Below are 13,898 nucleotides of genomic sequence, written 5' to 3'. Positions count from 1 at the left end.
AATTTACATGTGATAAACGTTATACGACACAACCAATATGATATTAAAGAGTGTGACGTTTCGATGACTACACTGTCACCTTCATCAGACTGATGACCAATGTGAAGCGTACTAGCTCTGTCTTATGTTGTGTCCGAGATGGTAAAAGATTCAAACTACTCTGAAGGATGTTTCGTATTTATTATGATCATATTGACACCATGTTCGAAAATAGTGTGACGAGATGGTAAAAACAACACTTCATACTACGAACAATAATACTATGGACACTACATACGACAGTGCTAGTACCCTTCACATTGGTCATCAGACTGATGAAGGTGACAATGTAGTCATCGAAACGTCACACTCTTTAATATAATATTGGTTGTGTCATATAACTTCTATCATATTTACTTTACTAACCTGAAGCAAATGTTCCAGAATAGATAATTGACATAATGCACTCATGCATAAGTTAAGACACAGACGAGATTTTGGCTACCTGTATAAGTAATTTGTTGGACTTATGGTGTAAATCGATATGACATGGACATATCAGAATTAAGAATTTAAAAACGAAATGACCATGTACATCAGTCACCAGATGACTGATTTTACTATTCGAAGTAAATTCCGAGAAAAAATCTGGAAAACAAACAAAGAATACATACAAAATGTAATAGTTCAGGTAGCTTTAATTCTAAAATTGTCCATATATAATACCATATACATATAATATATAATAGCAAAGCCGTATTGTTCTTGAAGCTTCACATGATTGTGAACTAATTCCCTACTGGTAAAAGTAAATGATACTTAAACAAGTTTGTTTGGTAAAGTAGTCCTGGCGACATGATATTTGTTCTGAGTTGAGATATTCTTACTTTTTATAGAATCAAAGCAAAGACGGAAACTTGAACTTGAATTAGCATGTTTGAACAAACGATAATCTTAGCATTATCAATGACTACAGGTTATTGTGTATTGTTACAATATACAAGGTATTTATATAAAAAAAAAAGGCAATAAAGACACGATTCACTTGGAAACATTTAATTAAAATGAAGTAAATAAGACGATAAGGCAAGCATGCAAAATTAATGAACTATAACATCTGTTATAGAAATCAAATGATTTGTTTGTTTTGGTTTTACGGCCCATCGACGGCTTTGGTCAAGTAGGGCCATGGTGATTCATTCACTACTTTAATATGAACAAACATGATGGTAGCGAAGACAAAAGGGAGCCTGAAGTTGGTACCGAGTTCCGAGTTCCGGGTTCCGTTTAAGATAAACGGAACTAGGAACCAGTTCCGAGTTCCGTTTAAGATCAACTAAAATACTATGTATAAACTTTATTGGTTTTGGTCCCAGTTCCGAGTTCCGTTTAAGACAAACGAACTACTATGTATAAACTTTACGGGTTTTGGTCCCAGTTCCGAGTTCCGTTTAAGATAAACGGAACTAGGAACCAGTTCCGAGTTCCGTTTAATGAGTGTAAGGACACTTAACAGTCAGGTATAAACTTAACGGGACTTGGGCTTTGCTCCCAGTTCCGTTTAAAATAAATAAAACTAGAAACCATTGCCGAGTTCCGTTTAAGTAAAACGAAACTAGGAACCAGTTCCGAGTTCCGTTTATCTTAAAAGGAACTCGGAATTGGTTCCTAGTTCCGTTTATCTAAAACGGAGCTCGGAACTGAGACCAAGTCCCGTAAAGTTTATACATAGTAGTTCGTTTGTCTTAAACGGAACTCGGAACTGGAGTTCCGTTTTACTTAAACGGAACTCGGAACTCGGAACGCGGAACCAACTGCAGGCTCCCAAGACAAAATCATTATTGTTTATTTAAATCGTTAAAAAAATGGAAAAATAATAAGAGATAACGAAATGATGATGTGGACTATGTGATTGAAGTGTTTTCATTTCGGGGTCTCGAAAGTAGCTGTCAAATCAAATCAGTTTTAAAATCGTGTGAAACAACCATAATTAAGATAGAAGGATTGATAGCTATCCAAAATATAACATTTTGATATAATTTCCAATTATTTATTCTTCCCCAGTAACATACTCAAGTGTATTAATTAAAATTCAATTATTATCGTTACATAAAGATGTGGGAAAAAAATACTTAGCGATAAACACAAACATTCTGACACTTGAAAAAGATGGCTGTCCCATTGAAACGTCGTGTTAATTTTTATGTAAAATTATTATCGTGAATGGCTGTACCAACAACATCTCACGAAAGTTAATTTGTAATATTCATCAAAATATAGCTTTAGTATACAGGGTGTCACTGTGGTAGCCGTCTGTTAAACCGTAACTAGACAAAAAAAAAAAAAAACCCATATGTACGCCAATCATTGGAATTCACGTGCATTAAGAGGAAACAATAAAATTGATATAGATATTTAGGTAGATCATAAGGTAGATAATTAGGTCTATATCAGTTTTGTTGTTTCCTTTGGGCCCGTGGCGCGTTCGTTCTTCTGTTCCTCTTTGTACCGCTCTCCCTCACTGCTGTTCCATATTCCATAACCAAAATACACTATGAAGCCTTGACAAAAACAACAGAACAACAAATTAACGTATGTATATTAAATATATCAAATATTAGAATGTGTAATTTTCATTTGTATTGTATTGAATAGCAACATAATTACAATATCTGGAGAATAATACTGCCAAAATATACTTAACATTTGTAAAGTTCTACGAAGATGGATGTACACATCATAATCATTCTATCATGAAGGAGCGACTGGTTTTGATCAGTGTATTATTAAAAATAGCCAGAAATACCTTTATATTTACCTTTTTATATAGGTATTTCTGGTTGTTTTTTTATATAAGACTAGACATGCCCCTGTGGTATAATTAAATTTCAGATGCTGTATAATTTAAAATTCTGTTGGCCTCATAAAGATGTTCTGGATCAGTTTAATGTCAACGTATTGTAACATTTAAATCGGCATGCTCATCTCCTGTTGATACGGTCTACTTGACACAAAACAATATGTACATTTAGGTAACGAGCAAAAACTTTTTCTAGAAAAAGAGATATGTTGAATCAACATCGTGCATACGTACCCGGATGTGACTTCGGGTTCTTTCGGCTGTCAGGTGTGACGTGTGATAGCGAGGAGGGCGGATATAGGAAGAACTGTGCATATATCAGAGAGTACTGTACAGATAATTCTATTGGAGTAGGAAGTAATGAGGTTGTGATGGTGATACCCTAGTTTTTTCTTGATGACGTGATACTTCAGTCCAATTATCTGATCATTCGGTCCAAACGGAAAGCGTCGCGAAGATAATGACTGTCATTAGTAATGCCGAGTCGGATATTGAGACTAATTAAGCAAGTCGAGAGAACAGTCCCGTTTGATACTTCCTTTTATCTCAAGATTTATTTCCAAATTACCGTTGATTCTGTAATCTTGGTATATCTGATTTCTCCTCAACATTAGCGAGATTTAACGCTCTGGTATCCAGGTAACAAACGGTAACAATGTCAATTTCACATCCAAAGGAAATCTTAAAATTAATCGTCAGTTTTCATAAAAATAATTAATGGATGAAAAGCGAAGCTTTATGTCTGGAGTTGGTTTCCATTTTAAAACTTTCGATATTGGTCGTTTGGGTAACATTAATATAATTTTATTATTCCAGCGTATATAGGGAGTTACTCATTTGACTAGATTTTGTTCATATTCAGTGGAGCATACTTCAAACTATATACATGTAAGTATGTTTGACATAAACATTTCCTCCAGGGACTGAGTGTGAGTTTCATTAAAATGGAATCTCATGACGTTTCTCTCTGGGAAGGGCGTAAACTTGTTAGAGCTTATATAGGAAGACGTCCTACAACCGTCTTCTTTGGACTAGAATTGAAATTTTCATAGTTACTTGCTAACCAATACATTACCTGCTAACCGTTACATTACCTACTAACCAATTCATTACTTGCTAACTTCATTACCTGCTTCCAATTCATTGCCTGCTTCCAATTCATTGCCTGCTAACCATTACATTACCTTCTAACCATTTCATTACCTGCTACCTATAACATTGCCTGCTAACCATTACATTATCTGCTAACCATTACATTACCTGCTAACCATTACATTACCTGCTAACCATTACATTACCTGCTAACCATTACATTACCTGCTAACCATTACATTACCTGCTAACCATTTCATCACTTACTACCCATTACATTACCTGCTACCAACTTCATATTCAAAGGTGATGTTAACCTGTGTTGTCATTGTTACACTTGCTCCGATTTACTTGGATACAATGAATTGCTAGCTTACGGACGAGATATTTCAAATATTGCCTTATCTATTAAATATCTTAAGAAACGTTTTTTGTTTTGAATATATTTCATCGATATATACCGGCATGTTTTCAATGCGTATAAAACATACCTTTAAGTACTTTTTTTGATAAAAAAGTTTAATCTGAAATATTTTATCACAAAGATACGCTGACACGAGATAAATACTTCAAATTCCTGCGCGATCTAAGGCAAATGTCTAAATGATGCACTTCTTAAATATTTAGGAAGATAAACTATTCAGCATATAGTTCATAATGCCACATTTAAAAGAAAACGGAACTTAAACTGATATATCTGACCCGGTTTTAATCTGAATGTTGTCCAGCACTCTATTGCATTTTCTTGTTTCCAATGAAATCATTTACCATTTATATTTGCTAGCATAATTACGTTTTAGGTTTATCTAAAATGTATTGTTATATAACTCTTACAGCATTGTAGACAAATTAATTAAATCGCGCGTAAAAAAGCTGACTTACGAAAAGTTCCACTTTAGGTAACGAAATGTCTTTTGTAGTTTTAATACCAGATTAATGTCGGTAATATGATATTAAATGTCAGATTCTGGATAAAATACCAGCTTTATGCTGATAAATGTATATAAGACGAATACTTGCACTACGAAATGTCAGTTTTAGTTTTCTTCGTATCACCTTGGTGTGACTAAACGTCAGTTTGGGTTGTCTCCTGGTTGATAAATACTGGCCTTAGTCAACTATATATCAGGTTTAGGTTGAATTTTAAAATTTCATGATGACTATGATGATGATGATGATGATGTGATTTAGGATGATTGTCAAGATGATATTTTGTTGGTGTGTTATTTATCTCTCCCTGTAGTGTTTTATCATATTATGTATAAAAAAACTTGGCAAAAATAAAATAAATATTAAAAAAGAAAGTAAATGTAAAAAAAAAAAAAATTGATATAAGATAAACATGTCATGATCCTAGTGTCTTATTCAGGAGTTGGTTCAAGGATACAAAACAACAAAGATTAAACTTCAATAAAATATTAATATTTATTCATCGATGATAACAAAATAACATCATACATCACTTTTTGGTATGGGGAAAAAATATGTGGAAACAGTTATAAATGTAGGACTAGCAATACTTTAAAATATTACATAAAGCATAGCTGTTCTTTAATATTTTATCTGGACAGCTCCTGTGCGATAACTACCCAACATATGTAGAATATTGTATAACAGAGGTCACAAGGTCCACCGTATATACAACAAACTTCACATGGTGAATAATAAGGGTCATATGACCAACAACACAGGTCACATGACCAACAACTCAGGTCAAATGACCAAAACACAGGTCACATGACCAACAACACAGGTCACATGAAGGTCACGCCCATATGAATTTATACGACAGAGAATGTATGGAGTATGACACAACTGAGGTTATACAGTGTATGAGGACAAATCATGTCATATGATGAATTCAAAATGAAAGGTAATGATCACATGACGCATTCACAGTGTTGTGTCTTAACTCGAGAAGCCGTCCCAGTTCAACGAAGTATAAATCGCCAATTTAATATATAGATAATTTTACCTACAAACACATATCCCAAACTACCTTTCCTCGCACGTACAATGTAAGTAGTAAATTCTAAAGATGTTTTTCTAATCATCCAGATGGATGTGACTTTGTGACCCACGTATGATTTAAAGAGGAGTAAGTCGTATCGATTGGGGTATATGGTACATAAAGTCATCTAAGTATTTAATAATAAAGTAATATCATGAGGTAGACTAACCAAAATACTGTTAAACGAGCTGGTCATAACCTTACGAGTTAACATGGTTTGATTAATATTCAATACTTTATTGATTATAGGGTCCCTGGTGAGATATGTCGTTACTAAATTCAACATTTTATTTAATATTGTTTAACTGAATATACATAGCTTTCATATTATTGGGCATTGCGCAAGTTATAACAAATTTTAAATGAATATTTTTGAAATGTATTAACATGCAGACTTTGTTTTCAATTTCATAAACAAAGGAATTTATCCCATTCGATTATATTGCTTCCTTTTTAATATTTATCTTTAGAATTTCAGTCTCAACTCAATAAATTTCTTTAAATATACTAAAATTTCTATGGATATGTTTATTGCTGTCAATCCCACATCAGACATGTTATTCATCGACGCCACATATACTATGTACTGACAAATACCAACGTATTTCAACGAGGACATATAGAACCCATCACAAGTTTAAAAATAAGCATAATTTCAAATTTTGGCACTGAAATGAAGCAATAAATTTAGCACTTATAATTTTTTTTCTCACGAAACAATGAGGCGTGTGGTCTTTCTCCTGCGATTTTTATTTAAGGCCATACAATAAACATTAACATGTAATAATGCTGGGTTAAGTACTACCTGTGTATTTTGTATATTTCTGGGATATTCTATACATTTAATCCGGGAATCTGTGATAAGGTACAGATAAGATAAGATATGGTGATATGCATAGATATGGGATAAGATACGGTGCTAACTACGATAAATCTCATAGCAGCTACCCTGGATATTGTACACAGGTATATTCGGGGATAAAAACAAAAGTTTAAAATCACGTGTCTCGGGGTATTAAAAGGATGATACATACATTCAACAATATCTATAAAACAAGCTTTAAACTTATATTAACCGCTCTTGTTGCTAGGAAAGCGCATATGGCGTCTTTGGCTCTTAAAAGTCTCAAAACGGGGTCTCAAAAACATCAGAGAATATCGACAAACATGTAGTTACAAAATCATAATTCTGACTCCAAATTGATAAGACAATGGCGAAATATTGACAAAAAATAGATTGTATGGAATATAAGACAATGTGTTTGGAAAAGCAAGTGTCGTCTGCTTCATGGACGACATCCGCCATACAAATCTAGGTAAATACTTACATTCTCATCTTGATAGCTACGGTGGTGGCAACTGAACAACTAGGAATTTCAACGAACATCTAACACATCCGACTTCATAACGTAAAAGAAAATAGAATATTCCAAAACAGATTATACCAATAAAACTTTCCATTGGTCTTAATTAACCTGCTTCACTCGAAATATATTTAATTTTTCGTCATAAGCCCACACAGAAACCGTGATACTAGGAACAATCCCTTGAATATCGAATCACCTGCGACATATTAACATCGTAGGAAGGGGGACGTTACTATCCAGAAATGGGAAATTAACAATTGGGAGAACAAAAATCATCACTCTCACCATACAGTTTTAAGCTGTCGCTGCTAGGTACGTCAATTGTCGGTGAAGATCGAGGTAAGGGACTGAAGTTGTGTCCTTAATTTCAATAGTTCTACATACATGGTACATATATTTCTCTCGGTACAACTACGACAGGAAATTCAAATCTATATCTTCGGATCACCACATATATATATACGATCGATATGATAGGAAATGTTTAAAGTAAGTACATCGTCAGTACAGTACATCTATAAGTGATATCACCCAACAGAGGGGAACAGTTTGCTCCTATGGGTATGTCAATATTCTGTTAGAAGGTCTGGTCACTAAACTCAACAAATGTCGATCAGAAGTTTAATCAAACATTTCCTATGAGTCCTAGTCGCAGGTTCATAAAAATGTACAACGTACAATGCACCTTTAGCGCTGTTCGCTGTTCGCCTCATCACAACAGAATGAAGGCTCTCCTTAAGTCTGACATTTGGGATGGTGGTGCAAGTAGTAAAATTTGAGAACCCGGACAACGTGTAGATATCTATAGGGTTCTTGTAAGGTTTTCGTATTTCCCATTTCCTGACACATTCTTTGAGGGAACCGTAAGTATCTTGAAAATCAATATCCATTTGATAGAAGAAGTCTCTCAATATGTCGAACCCTAGATGGAAAGCCTTTGCAGCTTAGTGTCAGATGATCATCCAAATTAAGCTGTTACAGAGTTTTCTTGTAATTAAACAGTTTGGAATCAAGGTAACGATCTTATGGGCGGATTTCATAGCAGTGCAGGTTGGTTTTAATGAATAGACTAGATTATCAGATTATCGGTACGTTACGCAATATGAAATTTGAAAATATGTTATCATTAAACGTAACCATTAGTCACATTTAACCCTTCCGTTCTCAGGGAAAATAAATGTCAGGAATATTTTGTGAATATCTAAACGTTGGAAAACACTAATATTCACAGTGTATTATTATGAATGGCATGTTAGATAATATTTTTACGTGAATTGTTAAACACGATCACAACCGGATATACACAACAAGAGATCCCAGAGGGATCTTGGCGCCCACCATTGAATGATCTTTATAGGTTCCATGTCAGATTGATCTTTTCTCTACTTTTCCCTTCCTCTAAGTCTTACTAATCTGTGTAAATTCAGAAACAGCCCTCTAGGACTTTGCAAACAATTTAAGATTTAGCGATAATGGCTGTCTGTTGTTTTCGGATTGGTCCGAAAATGCAACACCAGGGACCAAGGGGAGCCTACATATGAAATTCGAGAAAGATCCCTTCAGTACCTTCTGTAAAATAGCGATAACAAACTTCAATTGTCAAAATACAAGATGGCTGCCTGTCGGGCAGGTTGTTTTCTGACTGGTCTCAAAATCCAATATGCATAACTAGGCACAGAGGGCAATCCACAAATGAAATTTCAGAAAGATCCCTTCAGCAATTTCTGATAAATAGCGACAACAAACTTGAATTGTCAAAATCCAAGATGGCTGCCTGTCGGCCATGTTGTTTTCAGATTGGTCTCAAAATGTAATATGCATAACTAGGCACCAAGGGGAACCTATATATGAAATTTGAGAAAGATCCCTTCAGTACTTTCTGAGAAATAGCGATAACAAACTTCAATTGTCAAAATCCAGATGGCTGCCTGTCGGCCATGTTGTTTTCCGATAGGTCTCAAAATGCAATATGCATAACTAGGCACCAAGGGGAACCTACATATGAAATTTGAGAAAGATCCCTTCAGTACTTTCTCAGAAATAGCGATAACAAACTTCAATTATCAAAATCCAAGATGGCTGCCTGTCGGCCATGTTGTCTTCCGATTGGTCTCAAAATGCAATATGCATAACTAGGCACCAAGGGGAGCCTACATATGAAATTTGAGAAAGATCCCTTCAGTACTTTCTCAGAAATAGCGATAACAAACTTCAATTATCAAAATCCAAGATGGCTGCCTGTCGGCCATGTTGTTTTCTGATTGGTCTCAAAATGCAATATGCATAACTAGGCACCAAGGGGAATCTACATATGAAATTTGAGAAAGATCCCTTCAGTACTTTCTCAGAAATAGCGATAACAAACTTCAATTATCAAAATCCAAGATGGCTGCCTGTCGGCCATGTTGTTATCCGATTGGTCTCAAAATGCAATATGCATAACTAGGCACCAAGGGGAGCCTACATATGAAATTTCAGAAAGATCCCTTCAGTACTTTCTCAGAAATAGCGATAACAAACTTCAATTATCAAAATCCAAGATGGCTGCCTGTCGGCCATGTTGTTTTCTGATTGGTCTCAAAATGCAATATGCATAACTAGGCACCAAGAGAAACATACATATGAAATTTGAGAAAGATCCCTTCAGTACTTTCTCAGAAATAGCGATAACAAACTTCAATTATCAAAATCCAAGATGGCTGCCTGTCGGCCATGTTGTTTTCCGATTGGTCTCAAAATGCAATATGCATAACTAGACACCAAGGGGAACATACATATGAAATTTGAGAAAAATCCTTTCAGTACTTTCTGAGGATTAGCGATAACAAGAATTGTTTACGGACGGACGGACGGACGGACGGACGGACGGACGGACGGACGGACGGAGGGACGGACGGACGGACGGACGACGGACCACGGACGCAGGGCGATTTGAATAGCCCACCATCTGATGATGGTGGGCTAAAAATATCATAAAAATTTTAATTAAAATCAAACAATTTTATAAAAAAAAATAGCACTAATAAAAGAATCATAAAGTACAATATGGTCTGAATCAATGTAAGATCATAAAACAGTTTATAAAATCTTTCATCTTCAAAAGTATGTAAAGTCATAAATCTTCAAATGATTTACGAAATTATGGTTAAAATAAGGTTATGAACACATATGCAAGATAAGTAAACTCCACTTAAATGATTCTTTTTGTGTCATTGATGGATATGTTTGTGTTGCGAACACATCACTATCGTATACAAATTCTGAGACTAATTTCTCCATAATGGAAATATTTATGGCAATATCATAAAAGATAAAATTATCAAATTATTATTCTTCCATCAATCAATGAAAATCAGATCTGACACGAATTAATCGCTTGATTTTGATATCACAAATTATTTTGATATATTCAAAAATAAAATGAAATGTCAATAATCCAACACCCAATCAGCGCTTATGAAGACATGATAATTTGCACTTAAAATCTCAATGGTAACTTAACCTTTTGACTAAAAGCTGAAATATGCGAATGTATAACATTCTTCGGAGAATACAAAAACATTTAATGCACGAATGCCCTCACTTACTATTAGATAGTGACCACTGCGTACAGTATTTGTATATTAAATTTTACATAGAGGTAATACTTCTTAAGGCCCTTTTAATCAATCAATTTTCGCGGCGACTTAATTTCGAGTTTCATGCCTAAATTCTTTTTCACATCGATTTTTCTTCGCAATTAACAGTAATAAAAGGCCAATACCTGTGATTGAAATTATTTCGCGGCAATCGAGATTCGCAAATTCTAATCGCCCAAGAAATACGCGAAAATCAATCGCACGCAAAAAAATTAGTTGGTTTACAGTATATTGCGACTATTTGTTTTAGAGTGTTAATTTTTTTAGAACGAAACATCAATAGTCCACATACAAAGGGAACAAACTAGTACACGCGGTCGCCTACTCTGTAGTAAGATCATGTGTCATCTGTAAATCAGGATATCGTTAGAATCGTGAAACACTCATGTAGGACTAACCTTTAAATTTGATTTTATTACACAGATAAAATAATGATTATCTGTCCAATAAAGAGTCACTTTCTAGGTCAGACCCAGGCTGATTGCTTTTATGTTATATGGCAGTGGTCAAGCACAAAAATGTATATTCTCGGTCTCTGCATTATGCATAATCCAAGCAATCCTAAACAATAATCTTAGTCGTCAAAAAGGTCATATTAATAAAAAATCAAATGAAAAGACTTTCTTAACGGCAGTAGATAGAATTTTCATATACTGTATTAATTATGCTTTTACAGTCGAACACGAATTTATAACTGTGACAAAACCCCTTTTTTTCTAAATGAAGCAAATAATGTGTTAATTATGACAAGATAAGGCAATGGATATCAGCAGTATTTGTTTCTCACAAGGACAGGAAGTCCTAAATAAATTTGTGTATTTATATCTTGGATATTAAATCATATATACCAAACTGACGGCAGAGTGAAAACAATTTGAAGTTCATAAGGGTCTCAGTTAGATTGATATCGAATGATTAAATTCGTTCAATTAATCTAATAATACGCTGACACTAATGCAAGAGTCTATTTATCATCCAACTCATATTCATGAATAAATAAATAAAATTTATTCTCTATCGACACTAGGCAAATTTATAATCAGAGGGTTCGCCATTAGGCAAATTTAGACGCAGAGGGTTCGTCATTAGGCAAATTTAGACACAGAGGGTAAGCTTTTCACTTTGGCGAGAATCGTGTGAGGCGATTCATTGGTCATGTTACAATATTACAATTATACGTCGCCCTATGATATGACATACAAATGTATATAGCACCATAACTCAAATTAGTCTTTTAATCTAATGTACACAAGGATGACACCAGATTCACGATTCACGCAGCACTTTCAAAATCGCCGTAAATTTCAATCTCTCAACAACAGGAGTTTGACGTTCGATAAATAGGAATATATAATAATCAATTAAAAAAACAAGTACACTTTTAAAAATACAATAGGTTATTATTGTTTACTTGTTTACAAAATATCATAAAGACGTAACAGAGTTTACAGAATTGTCATCAAGACGGTGAAATGTTTGGTCAGCGATTCACTTCGCTCCTGACGATGTTTTTTATACTATACATGGTGTTTTATATAGAGTTTTATATATTCCTTTTTGCTAGAACGTCAAACTCCTGTGGTTCAACCAACACAACGCGTAAGTAAGCATTTGTAAGCGCTATCACTGCATAGCGCTTTTCAAAGAATCAGCTGCACTTTGAAACCATTTGTAAAATTGTACATAAAGAGTGTAATGTTTTTCTAGTTATTTCTTTGTATCAGGTAAAGATGCTGTTTTTTCTACATCCTTATCACGTGATCTCCGCACAGTCTCGCCATCAAAGAGACTGTCGTCACTTCCGGAGAGAAGATCTGAGGATGGGGAAGAAGGTGTGGGTGTATCTGCGAGGAGGACGTATTCCTCAAGGTTCGGCTCGGATCCTGTGCTGTGCCATATCCCATAGGAAAAGTAAATGAGGAAGCCTGGAAGGAGGAAATATGTACAGTGCTAGGACAGGGTATGTGTGTACACAGGATCAGGAAAAGGGAATGTATATGGAAATCGTTAACAAAATCACCATTTTTGTTAAATGGTAATTGAGAGTATTATTGGATACGACGCTTTTGATCATATAATTTTCTTTGATTAAGATGTGAAAAAAGTTGTTGTAAGTGTACTATTTGTGGCAATAAGTTTTTGGGGTATTATGGTCCAAAATCAGAATAAATGGACAAAATGAAAGAATACAGACAAAAATATCTAAAAACAAGAGATCCCAGAGGGATCTTGGCGCCCACCATTGAATGATCTTTATAGGTTCCATGTCAGATTGATCTTTTCTCTACTTTTCCCTTCCTCTAAGTCTTACTAATCTGTGTAAATTCAGAAACAGCCCTCTAGTACTTTTCAAACAAGGGGAACCTATATATAAAATTTAAGATTTTGCGATAATGGCTGTCTGTTGTTTTCGGATTGGTCCCAAAATGCAACATCAGGCACCAAGGGGAATCTACATAAGAAATTTGAGAAAGATCCCTTCAGTACTTTCTGAGAAATAGCGATAACAAACTTCAATTGTCAAAATCCAAGATGGCTGCCTATCGGCCATGTTGTTTTCCGATTGGTCTCAAAATGCAATATGCATAACTAAGCACCAAGGGGAGCCTACATATGAAATTTGAGAAAGATCCCTTCAGTACTTTCTCAGAAATAGCGATAACAAACTTCAATTGTCAAAATCCAAGATGGCTGCCTGTCGGCCATGTTGTTTTCCGATTGGTCTCAAAATGCAATATGCATAACTAGGCACCAAGGGGAGCCTACATATGAAATTTGAGAAAGATCTCTTCAGCACTTTCTCAGAAATAGCGATAACAAACTTCAATTGTCAAAATCCAAGATGGCTGCCTATCGGCCATATTGTTTTCCGATTGGTCTCAAAATGCAATATGCATAACTAGGCACCAAGGGAAGCCTACATATGAAATTTGAGAAAGATCCCTTCAGTA

At 34.8% G+C, this 13,898-nt stretch overlaps 1 protein-coding gene across 3 annotated transcripts in view; it reads right to left on the bottom strand.

Annotated features, from left to right (window-relative positions):
- Window positions 1-659: 659 nt before the first annotated feature.
- LOC117344946 (high affinity cationic amino acid transporter 1-like) overlaps window positions 660-13,898 on the bottom strand; it is a 44,807-nt gene continuing 31,568 nt past the window's right edge. Inside the window, exon 16 of one of the 3 annotated variants that reach the window (XM_033907832.1) lies at window positions 660-2,540. In XM_033907832.1, the coding sequence (XP_033763723.1) occupies window positions 2,425-2,540 (116 nt within the window). In that variant the 3' untranslated portion in view covers window positions 660-2,424. Of the gene's footprint in view, window positions 2,541-10,301; window positions 12,873-13,898 lie in introns of those variants that run through there. The other 2 variants (XM_033907831.1, XM_033907830.1) reach the window with 2 other exon arrangements.

The sequence above is a fragment of the Pecten maximus genome, chromosome 16 (assembly GCF_902652985.1).
Source record: "Pecten maximus chromosome 16, xPecMax1.1, whole genome shotgun sequence".
NCBI lineage: Eukaryota > Metazoa > Mollusca > Bivalvia > Pectinida > Pectinidae > Pecten > Pecten maximus.
This window is presented reverse-complemented; position numbering and strand designations above follow the sequence as displayed.